Below are 18207 nucleotides of genomic sequence, written 5' to 3' on the forward strand. Positions count from 1 at the left end.
TTGGACCAGTACCCACTGCTTACTTGAGCCTTTCAGGGCAGGTCACTGCTTCTAGTACTGCCACAAGTCTGTATTAGCCAGTACATTTCTAAAAGTAGGTTCTAGCACAGCTCCTTGTAGTAAGCCAATGTATTTCCAGTTTGCAGTTGTAGATGCTAATTCCCTAAAATGAAATGACCCGCTCTTACACCAAAGGAGTGTGCAATAGGCCAGGAAGGTATACGGGGATAAAACCCCATGACTAACAGCTGAAACCAAGTTAAATGCTGCACAGTTAATTCCTGAGGAAGGCAACAATTATGGAAAATGTCAGTCTTCCAGTCCTTCTGAAAAAGGTCCCTGACTTTTCTTGGAAGACTTCTTTTGGATTGCATTTGCCTTGCAGAAGGCAGCAAAAAGAGTTGAAGGGAATTAGCAGGACTGGTCTGGATGCTGAAAATTCTCTGCTTCCTTAAGCTCAAATGTTGATCAGGGCTCCTGGAGAAGCCCCAGGTCAAGTCTCAGAAAGCAAGGACTGGCCTGTGCTGGAGCTCTTCCCCTCGGGGAGGGATGGTTAATGGCTGTCTTGTGTTTCCTTTGTCCCAAGCCTAAGCACAAGCCACCCGAGCTGGAGACTCCCAGAAACCTGTCGCCTGTGTTCCGTTCCTTCCTGCAGTCCTGCCTGAAACGGAAGGTGAAGCGTCGATGGACGGCCAGGAAGCTGATGAAGGTAAAGTGGCTGCAGGTGAAACAGCTGTCCAGGGATGGGCTTTGTCATCACCTAAACTCAGAGGCATCAGGAGGCCTCCACTCCTACTAATCTCCAGTCTTGGTGCTTTTCAAATGACAACTAAGTAGCATCCTAGAATAGTTTGGCTTGGAAGGGACCTTTAAGTGGCATCTAGTCCAACCCCCCTGCAACGAGCAGGGACATCTTCAACTAGACCGGGTTGCTCAGAGCCCTTTTCCACCTGACCAGGGATGGGGTATCCACTTCCTGTGCCAGTGTTTCAGCACCCTCATTCTAAACAATGACTGCCTTAGATGTAACCAGAATCTATCCTCTTGCACTTGAAAACTATGATCCTTTGTCCCACTGCAACCGGGCCCTTTGAAAAAATGTGTCCCCTTGAAGGACTGAAAGGCCACAATAAGCTCTCCCTGGCACCTTCTCTTCTCCAGTGCCATCTGTCTTGGCCTTTCCTCAGAGGAAAGTTGGAGGTCTAGATAGTTCCCTACGTCCTCCTGATGTGTATTGCTGGTAACCAGAGGAATCCCGCTGGAGCCTGTGAGAAACTGCATTTGGAAAGTAATGGCTCCTTTTGTTCTTCTTTGGTTTTTTGGTGCAGCATCCGTTTTTAGGAAAATCCAAGAGTCTTGCCGAGATGACTCCTCTGATTGATGCAGTCAGGAGACCCAGAACAGCGGCACCAGAACCTCTGCTGGCTCCCTCTCTTTCTGGACAAGAGGGGAAAGAAGAGCAAGTAGAGAAGAAAGTTGTCAAAGCAAAGCCTGAAGGAGTGAAATCAGTAAGTGCCAGAGTACATTAGCACTGCCTTTGGTGTCAATCAGAGCTGCAAGTTCCTGAGCAGACAGCGCTTGCTTTTTGTGGCTGAAGATTGTGAGGGCTGTAGCCCTGTCATGACATGGTGCTTCAGCCCAGCCACTGACACCTGGAAAAGCAGTCTGGAACTTCCAAGTTGAGTCAGACTGTCCCTTTCAGGACACACAGCAATAACTGTGCCCTAGAGGGTAGTTGCCCCTCTGCACGACCTAGTTGACAAAATGCATGAAAATTGAAGAGGAAACTGCCCATGAACTTGTGTAAATCCAGTCTTTTCTTCTCGTCCATTCACTTTGTGAAGTGGGCAGCAAAAGACAGTTTAAGAGCCTGACTTGTGGCCAACAGCATCTTCCCAAGGGTTTGCATTTGAACTATGATCTCAGGACATCTCTGCAAGCCACCTTTCTGACATAAACTAATTCTTGCCACAGATCCTCAAGAGCTCTGCAATGGCAGGTGTTGCTGCAGCACCACAACCTAAAGAAGTCTCCTTGCCCGACACTGAAATGCCAAGCACAAGCACTGGCAAAAGAGCCACTGGGAAAAAATGCACACAGAAAACAAGCACTGGGAAGAAAAGCTCTGCAGAAACCAGCACAGGGAGAAAAAGCTCAGACCAGCCACAACTGATATCCTCACTAACAAGTATTTACCTCGCCGATCTCAGTACGTATCATGTATTTCACTTCTGGTGGAGCAGTCCATGGTATGCATGTCAACTTTGGCTGTACTAAAGGAACAGAGTGTTTGTCGAGCCACCTGTGCTTCAGAGCTGCCTCTGTTGCTCTTGTGATTGTTGTTACCAGCTGACTACAAAGGGCTCACAGCCCTGCACAGTGGGGCTGCCTTTTGGATCTGCTGCAAGGTGGTATCTCTGTTTCACATGAGCGTCTTTCATGTTGTTTCTTTCAGAGGGCATTGTGAGTGAGGAGAACCCTGTGAAGAAATACACTTTACAGCAGCAAATTGGCCAAGGGTAAGTCCAATCTCAGCTACTTCTACAAAACCATGGGCCAGGGATTTTGCTGGTGTCATATCAAGCATGCAGTCAGGCAAGCTGCAAACATGGGCAGACACTGGGCTTACATCCTCCTGTCTGTCTGTCCTGATCAGTATTTAATAACTGTGGTCAGAAGGCATTGTCAAAGACAACTCAATGCTGGCAGTCTCTTGCCTGTAACAAGGAGCAGGACATGGAGTATGTCCTATGTTTTCTCCTGGCCACCCTGCATGGCAGAGGGCTGCTGGGCTGCTGGGCTGCTGGGCTGCTGGGCTGCTGGGCTGCTGGCTGAAGCCGAGTGTTTTATAAACACTCTGGGCAGCAGAGCTCTGCTCTCTGGGCTGGCTTTCTCACCCAGGGCCTAAACGCCTTCTCCTTTCTTGGCTGCTGCTCTGTTTCTAGGTCTTGTGGAAGAGTTTTCCGAGGAGTTGACATTGATACAGGAGGACGGGTAAGGGCAGCACCCCCAGCAGATTGTGCAGCTCAGCTCTCGAGTGCTTTCCCCTCCGCTGGGAGCTGTGGCCACAGCTCTGGGTGGCCACGAGATCTTTGCTGCAGAGACTGTTCCTCTGAGGGCAGACAAGTGTCAGCCTGCAAGACACGGTTTGGACAGACCTTGTCCTTATTAAGTCCCCAAAAGAACACAAGGAGGGCAGGGGTATCTTTCAGAGAAGGACACCTTTGCTCAGACTTATTTACTGACTATGCTAATGCATCAGCTACTTGGTGGCTCCTTACCCAGCTGCAGTGCTGCACTTGGGAAGTGCACTTACACAGGAGTCTGCAAGGGATCTAAAGGCCCTGAACGCTGCTCATAACCCCGGCCACATCCATAAAATACCCTAGAATGGGTTATTCCTTTTCAAACCCAGAAAAGAACTGCAAATAGGAACTGGGTTAAAAACGTTCTTTAGAGTTGCAAAATCCAACTTCAGGATGTTACAAAGTGCAGGGATTGTATTTTTTTTGTAACCCTCATGACCTTTTAGGATGGGATTTCCTCCATTACGGATTGATTGTTTGGAGACCATTTGTCCAGAGTTTACAAGGCAAAATGTCTATAGCCATGTGTCCTGTAACTGGCACACAAGGGCGAGCGGAGGAATCGCCTCTTGTGTTGTCAGTTAAGAAGCTCTGGTGTCTAATCCCAGGCAGTTTGGCCCACCCTGGCTCCATCATTCCAAAGACACCTGCTCCATGTGCGTTGTGGTCCCGTGCAACAGACATCTCAAGTCTGTGGCTTTCAATCTCCTTTTAGGTGGCCATCAAGAAGATTTTTCTCCGCGACAGAAAGAACAAAAGGGAGCTTGTTTTAACTGAGGTTGCAGTCCTGAAGAGAATGAGGCACCCCAATATCATTCACTATATAGACAGGTGAGTGGTTCAGGGATTATCACACCGAGGTTCACATGTGCCTTGTGTCTGCCTTGGCCTTTTCTGGTATACGTAGTTTGAAGCGTGTCTTCCAAAACCTGCATCTGCCATGTCTTCCTAAAGCCACAGCCATTCAGTTCACTACCTCCCTGTTCTTTTGGGGCCTGGTTTTTTTCAAACTGATCATCTTTTCTGTGCCGTAATGATACGTGCTGATAAACCCACCTAGAAATTATTGCCCTTGGGGTTTTCCTTCTACTTTCTGTTGCTGTGGATGCCAGGAAGACTAGGCTCTTGTTTGCACAACCACACAATGTGCCAGGTTTTAAATGGTTTTCCCTGTTTCTGAATGCACTTTATGCAATGCTTTCCAAGGGGTTGACCAACATCTGCCCTCAGTGGTGCACACTCTCCTCCCATGGAGAAGTCTGTGTTGCCTGCTTCCTGGAGTTCAGGCTGGAAGGGATGAGTTAAGATGATGAAGCAGCTGATGGCAATGTCCTGGTTCCAGATTTCTCTCTGCTGTCACTAAACTGCATTTTTGCCTTGCTTGCCATCTAAGACATCTCCTTTTTCACAGATGAGCCTTTCTCATTTAGCCTGCTCAGATTCTCTCTTCATTTACAAGTGACCTGGCAAGAAAACTCAACTGCAGTCTTTCCCATAAGGTCATTTAGCTGGGCCCATTCATCTCCATGCTGTGGGTTTCTTCTTTCAGCTACGTTTTCAATGAAGAACTCTGGCTGGTGACGGAATATGTGGAGGGATGCACCTTAGGCGATGTCATTTCCATACAAGCTCTTGAGGAAGAGATGATAGCCTCTATCAGTCGGGAGGTAAGGGATGCTGCCCTTGCTTCTGACAGCTTGGACAGGATGGTTCTTTGCAAAAGGTGGTAAGAACAGGAGTGATTTCCTGTTCAGAGCTTTGTTTCTGCGTTGCTGTTCTGATGTGGAGAAGAAAAGAGCATCCAAGTGAACGGCCTGCCAGTCTCACTACATTTCTTGTACTCTGTTATTATACTCCTATAATGTTGTTGTACTTTCCTTTCTAGTTTAATTTCAATTTAATTCATTTATTATTCCAAACTTTGCCACTTGAGGTATGTCTGCAATTGATGTGTCACCAGAAATTTGATCTTTTAGAGCCATTTCTTTTTTTCTGCGATAAAATCAACCTAATTAATTTTTCCCCTTGTGTTTCTTTGTTTAATCTCAGTGCCTGAAAGCCCTGGACTTCCTTCATTCAAATAGAGTGATCCACAGAGACATCAAAAGTGACAGTATTCTTCTCGGAATGGATGGATCTGTCAAACTGAGTAGGTGTTCTTGGTCAGGCACAGCGTTCCTGGGAGGCAGGGTCTGGGGTTGCCTTTGAGTGCCTGCCAGTTCCCCAGAAGTGGTGCTGGTGGGAGTGCCCAGCCCACTGCTGTAAGCTGAGAGCAGAGTTGCAATGTGCAGAGAGCTCTAGAGAGGATGAGGCTGTCAAGAGTGCCTTTGGTTTGGGTATGTCCCTTCCAGAGGAAACAGAGCACAGCCACTCTTCCAGCTAGATTCAACACTGTGCTCTCAGACTGAGAGTGGGGAATTCTTGTGCTTGCTTTCATAATTCAAGCCGGTTTTAACTCTATTTCTTTTTTCTGCAGTTGATTTTGGCTTATGTGCTTGGCTTCAGCCCCAGCGAAAGACATGGAGGTCATTTTTTTCAACACCTTTCTATATGGTATCAGAAATGTTGAGAAGAGACCGATATGATGCCAAAGTGGACATCTGGGCCCTTGGGATCATGGCACTAGAAATGGTGGATGGTCCTACACGGGTAAGGTGCAAATACTGTCAGAGAGCCCTGCCTTTCTCCCCTGAGCCATATCTTTCTCCCACTCACATCAGCTTGAACTAGTCCCACCAAGGCCCACGTCTAAAAGTGTCCTGGAGCACATCTGCTCACAGGAGAAGTGACATGTGCCAGTGCAGAAATGGGCAGTTTTGGCCTCCAACAATGCTTGAATTCCTCCTGTGCTCTTTGAACTCCCTTGGAGCTGGATCTCCCAATGGCAGGAATTTTTCAGCAGCAGGATTCTCCCGTTGGAGAATTACTGTGAAAAGCATTTCAAGGGGATCTGCAGGCCAGAAGTCTTTTCAAACTTGGACCAGTGCCCACTGCTTACCTGAGCCTTTCAGGGCAGGTCACTGCTTCTAGTACTGCCACAAGTATGTATTAGCCAGTACATTTCTAAAAGTAGGTTCTAGCACAGCTCCTTGTAGTAAACCAATGTATTTCCAGGTTTGCAGTTGTAGATGCTAATTCCCTAAAATGAAATGACCTGCTCTTACACCAAAGGAGTGTGCAATAGGCCAGGAAGGTATACGGGGATAAAACCCCATGACTAACAGCTGAAACCAAGTTAAATGCTGCACAGTTAATTCCTGAGGAAGGCAACAATTATGGAAAATGTCAGTCTTCCAGTCCTTCTGAAAAAGGTCCCTGACTTTTCTTGGAAGACTTCTTTTGGATTGCATTTGCCTTGCAGAAGGCAGCAAAAAGAGTTGAAGGGAATTAGCAGGACTGGTCTGGATGCTGAAAATTCTCTGCTTCCTTAAGCTCAAATGTTGATCAGGGCTCCTGGAGAAGCCCCAGGTCAACTCTCAGAAAGCAAGGACTGGCCTGTGCTGGAGCTCTTCCCCTCGGGGAGGGATGGTTAATGGCTGTCTTGTGTTTCCTTTGTCCCAAGCCTAAGGACATGCCACCCGAGCTGGAGACTCCCAGAGAACTGTCGCCTGTGTTCCGTTCCTTCCTGCAGTCCTGCCTGAACCCGAATGCAAAGCGTCAATGGACGGCCAAGAAGCTGCTGAAGGTAAAGTGGCTGCAGGTGAAACAGCTGTCCAGGGATGGGCTTTGTCATCAGCTAAACAACTAAGTAGCATTCTAGAATAATTTGGCTTGGAAGGGACCTTTAAGTGGCATCTAGTCCAACCCCCCTGCAACGAGCAGGGACATCTTCAACTAGACTGGGTTGCTCAGAGCCCTGTCCCACCTGACCAGGGATGGAGTATCCACTTCCTGTGCCAGTGTTTCAGCACCCTCATTCTAAACAATGACTGCCTTAGATGTAACCAGAATCTATCCTCTTGCACTTGAAAACTATGATCCTTTGTCCCATTGCAACCACGCCCTTTGAAAAAATGTGTCCCCTTGAAGGACTGAAAGGCCACAATAAGCTCTCCCTGGCACCTTGTCTTCTCCAGTGCCATCTGTCTTGGCCTTTCCTCAGAGGAAAGTTGGAGGTCTAGATAGTTCCCTACGTCCTCCTGATGTGTATTTCTGGTAACCAGAGGAATCCTGCTGGAGCCTGTGAGAAACTGCATTTGGAAAGTAATGGCTCCTTTTGTTCTTCTTTGGTTTTGGGTGCAGCATCCGTTTTTAGGAAAATCCAAGAGTCTTGTCGAGATGGCTCCTCTGATTGATGCAGTCAGGAGACCCAGAACAGCGGCACCGGAACCTCTGCTGGCTCCCTCTCTGTTGCGGGATTAACAGGCGCTGTAATGTGGAAGCCATTCTTCAAGAAGATGTCGTGACTGACCCAGGGCGAAGTGACCTTGTCCGCGCAGGAAGCGAAGTAAACAAGTGTTGGGGAACACAGGGCGAAGTGGGACGAATTTCAAGCCTGGAGAAGGATTTATAGCCCTGAATAACATCTTCTATACCGGACATGACTCTACCTCACTGGACTTTACACTAAAATACCGGATTGGACACTACCATGGAATGGACAGTTACCCCCAGTTGTTCCCCAGTTGCTGTTGTATTGTTATACTGTTGTTTGTACCCCAGTTGTTGTTTTAAATTTTCACCCTCCATATTGTCTTCTCCTTCCCCTCAGAGTTTTCCCGCCTTTTTCCCTGTTTTCCCGCTCCTCTGCCTGTGATTGGTTGGAGTTTGCCGCAGTGCAGAGGCAACTGTTATTGGCCCTTTCCCCCAGAGACACCTAAACTCCTCCCTTTATCACCTGGTTACCCAATCCCTTTCTTTCCTGAGATGTCAATCCCTTGCTCCTCCCCTGTTCTGGATCCTCCCCTCAGACCTTCCCTATTTAAGTCCTTGTTCGTCCTAATAAAATCGGCATTGCCTCACGAGACCTTTGCTGTGTCTTGAACCCTTTCTGCAGTGCCCGATCCCATTCTTATTCCCCCGGGTCGTGGCAAGTGGCGCCCAACGTGGGGCACAGTAGAGGTCTCTTACATTAAGAGAACTCCTGTGCTTCACTTGGGCTCAAGGATCCTCAGGAGCGAGGATTACTCCGCCGACCCTCCCCTGCAAAGCGGACGGCTACGGGCTTCTTCTGCCGCATGGGTCGCACACCGGACAGGTGAGCTGCAGGGGACAACCCACACACCTCCACCCCACACCTTACCCCAGCAACTTTAACCGAAAAGGGAGGAATTACACCTGAGAGTGTTGAGCCCGATTACCAGCATGGGTCTCACACTCTCTACCTCCCAAAAGTACGTTTATCGCCGCCTCAAAGACTTCGTTATTGAGCACGGTCACCCTTTAGATAAAAAATCGGCAAAAGCCCTCGCTAGATGGCTTGACCGCCATGGTCATCAAGTCAACGACAACACCACGTTTGACAAATGGCAAGCCATCGGATTCGAACTTTGGCGAGAGAGCGGCAGGGGTGACCGGCTCGCAAAAGAGGCGCTTATCGCCTGGAGGCTTATTCTGATGGTGCTCCAGCACCAGATGATGAATAAGAACGACAGCGTTAACACCCAAGAAGCTGTACCCTCCAAGTCCACAGAAGAAAACAAATTCCACACAGAAAATGACACGGACAGAGACATTAAATGCACGGACACGGACACTTGCTATACAGACAAAGACACCGGGAGAGAGAAGAAGAAACCCAGTCACCACACACAAGATGGCGGGAGGGACTCCGACAGCGAGTCGCAAGATGGCGGGAGGGCGAGAAGAAGGGAGTCGCGGCGATCGCGAAATGGCGGCGAGGAGGCGGGGCCCCGGGAAGCGCGGGAAAGATCAAGGCGGGAAAAGCGGAGGCGGGCTCTTGTAGTTCCACCCACGGCGCCGTCTCCGCCCCCGTACACGCGCGCGCGGAGCCCCTCCCCGGACACGCCTCCCTCTACCCCCTCTTCCGCCACTCCGGACTCCTCCCCAGAGCGGTCTCCCTCCCGGAAGTCACGGGGTGCAGTGGGCGGGGCTAGGGCAAGGGCCAAGAACAACATCCGGCAAGATGGCCGCGCCCATAAGGCCCGAGCCACCAGGGCCTACTCCGCCCGCCGGCACCCTTCATCGGACTATCACTGGCCACCCTATTCCCCAGATGAACCGGACGATGCTCCGGACATCTGGAGCGAATTCCGAGAGGACGCTGCATCCGCTAAGGATGCAGAGTTTTTAAAAGCCTTTCCGGTTTATTATGACGAAGGCAAACCGCCAGAGTGGCGCCCTATCTCGTATCCGATGCTAAAAGATATCAAGAAAGCTATAGTAGAATACGGGTTGGGCGCCCCCTTTACTATCGGTTTATTAGAGTCGTTCTTCCTGGCTTATACCCTAATTCCTTTCGATATCCGGGGTGTTATGGGAGGGTTGCTTACGACAGTACAGGCCTCAGCGTTCGAAACCGAGTGGAAAAAGCGCATTGTAACTTGGGTGAATGACAAGATGGAGAGGCGAGGTATCCCCCCGTGGCAGGCAATAGACATGCTCTATGGAGAGGGCGACTACACGCGTAGAGGGGATCAAGCCAGATTAGATCCCAAATTATTAGATAAGTCAAAAGAATTGGCCTTAGACGCCTTGAAGAAGGTGGCCGACGCGTACGTGCCGACCCCCTCCTTCACGATGATTGACCAAGGCGTAAAAGAACCTTTTACCGATTTTATAACCAGGCTAAAAGAGGCTATTGCCAGGCAAGTCCCCACAAAAGAATGCCAAGAAATTTTGTTTAAGAAATTGGTAATCGAAAAGGCAAATGAGGACTGCCAAAGAGCACTAAAGCTCTTAAAAGATCCCACTCTATTAGAAATGATTGAGGCGTGCAAAAACATCGGGTCAAACTCCCATAAAGCACGTCTAATGGCTGCCGCATTTTCGGGTCCTAATCACTGCTTTGAATGTGGGGACAAGGGGCATTTCAAAAAGCATTGCCCAAAGTTGTCCCAGTCGACACCAAACCTGCCAAACACATTGTGTCGTAGATGTGGAAAGGGACGGCACTGGACCTCCAGCTGCCGGTCCCTCACTAACATCCATGGTGAGCCTCTCCCATCGCGTCGTTCACCCCGGTTACCAAAACGAGTCACCTTTTCGTCAATGCCGGACCTCCGGTCGGGTGAGTGTGAGCCGTCGGGAAACGGGGAGCTGAGCGCTCGGGGGAGCGCGATGATACCAAATGCCCCCCATGTGCGCTCCATTCTGCGCCAGTCATCGCGCCCAGCAACCCCGTAACTCGGTGGCCGCTCCCCGACCCGGTCCCAGTGGCAAAACAATGCGCTCCACTCTGCTGGGTGATCCTGTCTGTCGTACACCCTTCCACCCACCTTAGCTCCTACGAGCAGTTGGCCAGGGTCATACCATCGGCCCCAGTCGACCCGGATGCCACATACCTAGTAACGTCTCACCTTTCGGCAGTGGACAAGGGGATATTAGTGGTGCCTTCTCTCCTGACTGGGCTTGCAAATAATAACATTGCTATTTGTCTGTGCGTTCATACCCCCCCCGTACAGCTGGAGGAACATGCTCCCGTGGCCAAAATGATCTCCATGGAAAACCTGCTGTGTGTGCTGTCTGAGGACGAGGAGCAGAGAAGAGGAAACAACAAAGAAGTTTTGTGGTCAACAACTGTTGAGTCTTCTCGCCCTCTGCTAACCTGTCTAATTTACTATTCACAGCCCAGACGCCCACAGCGGGTCAAAGTGGAAGGTCTCCTGGACACGGGAGCAGACGTAACCATCATTGCCTCCAAAGACTGGCCGCACGGATGGCCTGCACAAACGGCATATGTGCAAGTTAGCGGCGTGGGGGGAACGCAATACCCAGTCCGGAGTAAGGAGGTACTAACTGTCTATGGGCCGGAGGGCAGACCAGCGTCCCTCCAACCTTACATTCTCAACATTCCGATCACATTGTGGGGACGGGACGCGATGGGGCAGTGGGAGCTCTCCTTGAGAACCCTGTCTCCAGAACAAAATTTTTAGGAGGGGTCACTGAAGTGAAGCAGCTCCCCAAACTGAGCTGGAAGACTGATGTGCCAGTTTGGGTTGATCAGTGGCCCCTACCCCGTAAAAAGCTGCAAATTCTCAATGATTTGGTAAATCAAGAATTGGCCAAAGGACACCTGGAGTCTTCCACCAGTCCCTGGAACACTCCAGTGTTTGTCATTCAAAAAGCCTCGGGTTCCTGGAGATTTCTTCAGGACCTGAGAAAAGTGAACGAAGTCCTAGAACCAATGGGAGCCCTCCAGCAGGGAATGCCATCACCATCCATGCTCCCTGCTGAATGGCCCCTAGTGGTCATTGACATCAAGGACTGCTTTTTTCAAATTTACTTAGATTCGGCTGATTCGGCTCGATTTGCTTTTTCTGTCCCAGCCATCAACGTTTGTGAGCCCCACCGCAGGTTCCAGTGGAAGGTGCTTCCCCAGGGGATGAAAAATTCCCCAACACTCTGCCAAATGTACGTGGCAGAGGCGTTGCGTCCGATTCGGCAACAGCATCCACAATCGATCATCTTCCATTATATGGATGATGTTCTGATTTGTGCCAAATCTCAATTAGCGGTAGATGAAACATTAAATTCCACAATCCTGGCTCTAAAAGATAACGGATTGGAAATATCCCCTGAAAAGGTCCAAAGGGAAGCACCTTGGAGGTACCTTGGACTCAAAATAACAGAAAAAACCATTCGGCCTCAAGCAGTTGAAATTGATAAGAGAGTCCAAACCTTAAACGACCTCCAAAAACTACTGGGCGCGATCAATTGGATCCGACCTGTGCTGGGGATCACAACCGGAGATCTGCACCCACTGTTTGAGCTGCTTCGTGGAGACGCTGACCTGTCCTCCCCCCGCCATCTAACATCCGAGGCAGTCAGAACCTTGTCCATTGTCGAGAACAAAATAAAAGAAAGACAGTCATATAGGAGGATGGAGGGACTGCCATCCTCCTTAATAATTCTTAGAGAACAGAGACAACCATATGGCCTTCTAGGCCAATTCACTGACAGTCAAAGAGACTTCTGTCTGTGGGAGTGGATGTTCCTCCCACATCAATTCGGCAAGACGATCACCACCGTCTCTGAAATGATTGGAAAAATAGTATTCAAAGGCCGCATTAGATGTTTAGAGCTCAGCGGCGAGGAACCAGATTTTATCTACCTCCCGCTGACCTCTGAGCATCTAGATCAACTGCTGCAAACCTCCATTGATTTCCAAATTGCCATCGGAGGCTACCCGGGAGAAATTCGGTTACACCTCCCGGCGTGCCCATTTATCCAAAGATTGATTCAAATTCCATTAAAACTAAAAATTGTTCAATCAGACCTGCCTATAAAAAATGCTAAAACAATATTTACCGATGGTTCAGGGAGAACTGGTAATGCAGTAATGATCTGGCACGAAAATGACAATTGGCAGTATGACATACACAAAGTAGAAGGTTCTCCCCAAATCGTGGAGCTTTCGGCAGTTGTGCGAGCCTTCCAAATTTTCAGTGGTGAGCCAATTAACATTGTTTCCGATTCGGCCTATGTTGTTGGTGTGGTCAAACGTATCGAAAATTCCTATTTGAAAGAAGTGTCTAATCGGACTCTATTTGAATTGCTAACCAAATTATTGTTTTTAATCCAAAACAGGCAATTCGGCTTTTTCATTGTCCACACCAGGTCACACACCGCTCTACCCGGTCCTGTGGCGGAGGGAAACCAACTTGCCGACCATCTGGCAGGTATGGTAGTTACTCCCAATTTATACCAGCAAGCTAAAATCTCCCACGAGTTCTTCCATCAGAATGCGCGATCGCTACAAAAACAATTTGGCCTTAAATTATCTCAAGCCAGGGAAATTTTGAAAACATGCCCTGATTGTCAGGTTGTCACGCCAGTCGCCCCAGAGGGGACCAACCCGAGGGGGCTCTCAGCGCTGGAAATCTGGCAATCAGATGTCACGCACATCCCTGAATTTGGCAAGCTAAAATATGTGCATGTATCTATCGACACTTTTTCGAAGATGATCGTAGCCACCGCGCATGCTGGTGAGAAGAGCCGTGATGTTAAAAGACACTTTCTGTCCGCATTCGCGAGGATGGGCGTTCCGAAACAAGTAAAAACAGATAACGGGCCCTCCTACGTGTCTGCGGACACGAAACGGTTCTTCGAGCAATGGGGAGTACACCATACCACTGGAATCCCTCACAATCCCACGGGACAGGGTATAGTGGAACGTGCCCACCAAAATATCAAGAATTTGCTCAAAAAACAAAAGAGGGGGAGTATTGGCCTCTCCCCCCAAGAAAAACTAGACAAAATTATGTACGTTTTAAATTTTTTGAACATGCTGGAAGAACAGGAAACTCACACAGACAGAAGTCCAGCAGACCGTCATTTCGGAACGAGTGTAGTAAGTTCATCCTCCCAAAAAGCAAAGATCATGTACCGGGACCCACTGACAGAGACATGGGCGGGCCCTTTCCCCTTGATAACATGGGGGAAGGGCTACGCATGTATTTCAGGTCCCGACGGACCAAAGTGGGTCCCGGCGAGGAGGATAAAAATCCATCGCGACTGAACTACACCAACGACATGTATCCACCGCGAGTCTTCATCATCTCCAGCCTTGTCATCTTCGGGCTCGTCCCTCTCAGCGACACGTCACCTCTGCGAGAGTGGATGAGCCAACCTGGGGAGAATCTATGGGTAACGCTGGCTAAGGCTACGGGCACAGACACCTTATGCCTAGCCTTGGCCAGCGCAGGAAGCCCATTTCGTACTTGCCTTGTAGGAGTCCCCATTACCCCTGCGGAATGGGACTCCTTTGTTTCCCAAACTAGAAATAAAGGAGCAGGCCCACTCAGTTCCCCTAGTCTCGCCCACACGATAGCAGCTCTCAATTTTATTGACATTCCTTTCCAAGAAATCGATTTATTAGGTTCGCTCCCAACCAGCGCTTGTGTTATTTTTCACCGTTACACCCAACCTGTTTTATTTACGCCCCTTAATGTTACTGCCAATAACCCCCTCTATCGTGAATCTACTTCGCCGTGGTGCAATAGCTCCATAGTCACCACTATCCCTACGGAGCATGTTCCCAGAAATATGAAGCTCCCAAAGGGATATTTCCTATTGTGCGGGGATCGGGCGTGGCCAGGCATTAGAGCCTACCCCGAGGGAGGACCCTGCACAATAGGAAAGTTAGCCTTGTTCAACCCGGCGAAGTTTCACTTGCAAAATCAATTGGTCTTCCCAAAAACTCGAGTAAAGAAATCCCTTTCCTTTTCGATGGGAGCACCCCTCCGATTCCCTGGGTCCAAGCCTGTTGCCCCTAGAATTAAATCTGAACCCCAAGTAATCTCCGCACCAATTCGGCTCCAAAATTCCCTCCCTGCACCACATGTGAACGTCGGAAAGCCACAGTATTGGCCCACTCCTCTGCCCTTCCCAGAGGACTGTGATTCCAATATTCACATATGGTCCAGGGTGAAGAATTTCTGGGCGTCCTTCCCTATCCCCGGGATAGGGACTGCCCATGCCCTCTCTCTGCTCACACATCTCGGTTGTTGGCTGACCAAAGAAGCAAACGCTACCACCCAAGCAATTGAGGGCTTGCTGGCGGACACCCAGAAATTGAAAGAGGTAAGTTTACAGAATCGAGCCGCCATTGATTTCCTCCTCCTGGCGCACGGTCACGGGTGCCAGGAGTTTGAGGGCATGTGTTGCATGAATTTCTCGGACCATGCCGAGTCCATCCACCAAAGCATTGACCGACTAAAAGGCCTGGTCCGGGAAATTCATCAAGACAGAGGCGGAGGACTCGATGACCTCTTTGATTGGATTAAATTGCCAAATTTACCTGGCTGGACCCGAAAGTTCATTATATTATGCCTCATTGCCCTCTTCGGTTTAACCTCGTTATGTGTTGTTTTACCTTGTCTGGTTGTTTTCTTAAGAAAAACCTTGATTTCATCTGTCACTGCCAATATCGTCGCTGCTCAAGCAAACAAAGAAGGGGGAGATGTTGGGGAACACAGGGCGGAGTGGGACGAATTTCAAGCCTGGAGAAGGATTTATAGCCCTGAATAACATCTTCTATACCGGACATGACTCTACCTCACTGGACTTTACACTAAAATACCGGATTGGACACTACCATGGAATGGACAGTTACCCCCAGTTGTTCCCCAGTTGCTGTTGTATTGTTATACTGTTGTTTGTACCCCAGTTGTTGTTTTAAATTTTCACCCTCCATATTGTCTTCTCCTTCCCCTCAGAGTTTTCCCGCCTTTTTCCCTGTTTTCCCGCTCCTCTGCCTGTGATTGGTTGGAGTTTGCCGCAGTGCAGAGGCAACTGTTATTGGCCCTTTCCCCCAGAGACACCTAAACTCCTCCCTTTATCACCTGGTTACCCAATCCCTTTCTTTCCTGAGATGTCAATCCCTTGCTCCTCCCCTGTTCTGGATCCTCCCCTCAGACCTTCCCTATTTAAGTCCTTGTTCGTCCTAATAAAATCGGCATTGCCTCACGAGACCTTTGCTGTGTCTTGAACCCTTTCTGCAGTGCCCGATCCCATTCTTATTCCCCCGGGTCGTGGCAAACAAGGCCATAAAACTTGAGGGATGTCACAGACCAGGATGTTTTAAGTACGATAGAGGGACTTGAAAGAAAACTAAGAAAGACCAGCTGTGTACTCAGAATCAACCAATCAGATGCTGTTTGAAGTGTATACTCAGATATATATACTTCTCTGTAATCAATAAAGTTAGTTTCGTTTTTGTACCTGCACTGAGAGTCTTGACCTGATTGCGGCATCTTGGTGACCCCGCGACGTGATACTGTTCTGTGCAACTTGATACCTGCAAATTCCCGAGGTGCGGTTGCGACCGGACGTCCGAGAGAGACGTGTTTTGTGGCCACAGTCGACCGGTGAGTCGGAGCCCATCGAGGCTGATTTGAATTGCTCGGGATGGGGTCGTCTATTTCTGCAGTAGAGCGTGCTACTGTTGATGCAGTAATGAACTTGGGGAAAAAGGCAGATGAAACTTTGTCGCGTACTCAAGTAGTGGACTTATTATTCTGGGCGAAACGCCGCGGATTTTTGCATGATTCCACGGACGTTTTTAAGGATGATACCTGGCGTAAAGTTGGGGCAGAATTATGGGAAGCGGTGCAAATAAATAATAAAGAAGCCAAGGCTCTTGCGCCGACATATCGGCAGGTCCGATTGCTTATTGAACGGTTAGGCGCTGAAGCGAGTGTAGAAGCTGCTGTACGTGCTGCTGTGTTTACAGCAGCTGCCGCCCCAGTGCCGCCTGCACCGGAGGTGGAAGAGCCCCCCCCTCCCGCAGCCGGCTCAGATATTAACCCTGAATATGCCGAGGAGGACTCGGAAGAGTCTCTCATCGACCTCGGGGTGCCAGCTTATACTGCTGCAGCAGCTGAACGGGGACCATATGACGATCTTATTCCCCCGTGGAATCCCCCGCCCAAACCCGTGCCTTCCGCACCCCCGGCTGACCCAACCCATGTTCCACTGCCGTCTGAACCTATGGAAGTTGATACTAATCCTACTCTATCAACGCTTTTGCAAGCCCAAACAAATGTCATGACAAAATTGTTAAAAGAAATGAAAGCTTTGGATAAGGAAGCTGCAACTAAGCCTGCAATAAGGAGTCAGTATAAAGCAGCCCATAAAGCAATCGTTGAGGGACTAAAAAATATTGAACAGCAATTAAATAAAGAATTTGTTGTGGAAGGCATTTCTCCTGAACGACGTTGCTGGGTCATTAATATGGTTAAACAAAGACACTGGGATGAAGAGACCGCTGATGATTTTCTTACTTCAAAGGGAGCACCCCCGTTAAGTGCGGTAGAAAAAGGAGAGATAGTTGCTTATCAGAAACACTATCCTCCAGATGTGTATGATGATGCAGCTCCCTCAGCGAGTCAGAATCAAAGTTTGCCGCAAAAATTACAAGATTGGTGGAACAAATCGCCGCCGCCAAAACGAACACTACCAGGGCGATCCCTTGTGGACTCGGGTGCTACCCCCAAGGTTCCCTTACCTGATGGTTCAGTACCTCCCCGTGATCCGAATTTTGATCATCACAAGAGATGGAGGGGAATCATTACAAATGCAGAACTCACAGGTGATTTTAGCTTTACCGCAGCCCCTGTGCTTGTACAGGGGAACCAACGGCAATGGGCACCTCTGGATTGGAATCTAATTACACGAGTCCAAAAAGCAGTAATTGACTATGGTATAGATAACCGATTAGTCAAAAAACAAGTTGAAACGATCATTCGCTATCAGGAATTGGTACCTGCTGATTTACGTAGCATTTTTGAGTTAATTTTGGGACCCACAAGTTTTTTACTGTTTTTGACAAAATGGCAAGAGAGATTGGAAGTAGCTCAGGTAGCGAACTTAGATTTGCCAGTCGGAGATCCCCTGCGTACTGCTACTTTAGATCAATTAATGGGAAAAGGGCAATTTGTAGACCCGCAGATGCAAGCCGCCCTGGACGCTCGTGTTCTTGCGCAAAGCAAAGCAGCTGCTCTCGAAGCCTTCATGACATTACCGCAGATGGGTAAACCAAAGCAGCCTTATCTACATATTAGGCAACAGGATGATGAACCTTTCCTCTCCTTTGTGGATAGAGTGAAAGAAGGAGTTGAAGTAGCACCGGACATACCACATAACATGAAAGACACTATGGTGCGGGAAATAGCTGTTCAGAATGCTAACACAGCTTGCAAAAGGATGATCACTATTCTGCCAGCAGGGGCCTCTCTTACTCAAATTATTGAACAGTGTGCTCGAGCTCCTTTAGAGCTAGAGAAAGAGAAAGCAACTATTCATGCCTCTGCTCTAGCTGCTGCGCTTACAAAAGCACAGCTGCAAGGTCGTGGAGATAAAAATCCGGAAAAATGTTTTAGCTGCGGACAGCTTGGGCACTTTCGTAAGCAGTGTCCCCAGCGCTTTAAGGGGGGATTTAAAGCTATTTCTATGAGTTCTTCTACAGGAATGTGTCATCGATGTGAAAAACCCGGTCACA

At 48.9% G+C, this 18207-nt stretch overlaps 1 protein-coding gene across 2 annotated transcripts in view; it reads left to right on the forward strand.

Annotated features, from left to right (window-relative positions):
* The window catches only part of LOC135421586 (serine/threonine-protein kinase PAK 3-like), a 29323-nt gene extending 24468 nt beyond the window's left edge, over positions 1 to 4855 (forward strand). Inside the window, exons 4-5 of one of the 2 annotated variants that reach the window (XM_064670203.1) lie at positions 3802 to 3917; positions 4636 to 4855. In XM_064670203.1, coding sequence (XP_064526273.1) covers positions 3802 to 3917; positions 4636 to 4816 — 297 coding nt within the window. In that variant the 3' untranslated portion in view covers positions 4817 to 4855. The remainder of the gene's footprint in view (positions 1 to 3801; positions 3918 to 4635) is intronic. The other variant, XM_064670205.1, reaches the window with a different exon arrangement.
* The last annotated feature ends 13352 nt before the right edge of the window (positions 4856 to 18207 follow it).

This window comes from Pseudopipra pipra, chromosome 13, assembly GCF_036250125.1.
Source record: "Pseudopipra pipra isolate bDixPip1 chromosome 13, bDixPip1.hap1, whole genome shotgun sequence".
In the NCBI taxonomy this organism is placed as follows: Eukaryota; Metazoa; Chordata; class Aves; order Passeriformes; family Pipridae; genus Pseudopipra; species Pseudopipra pipra.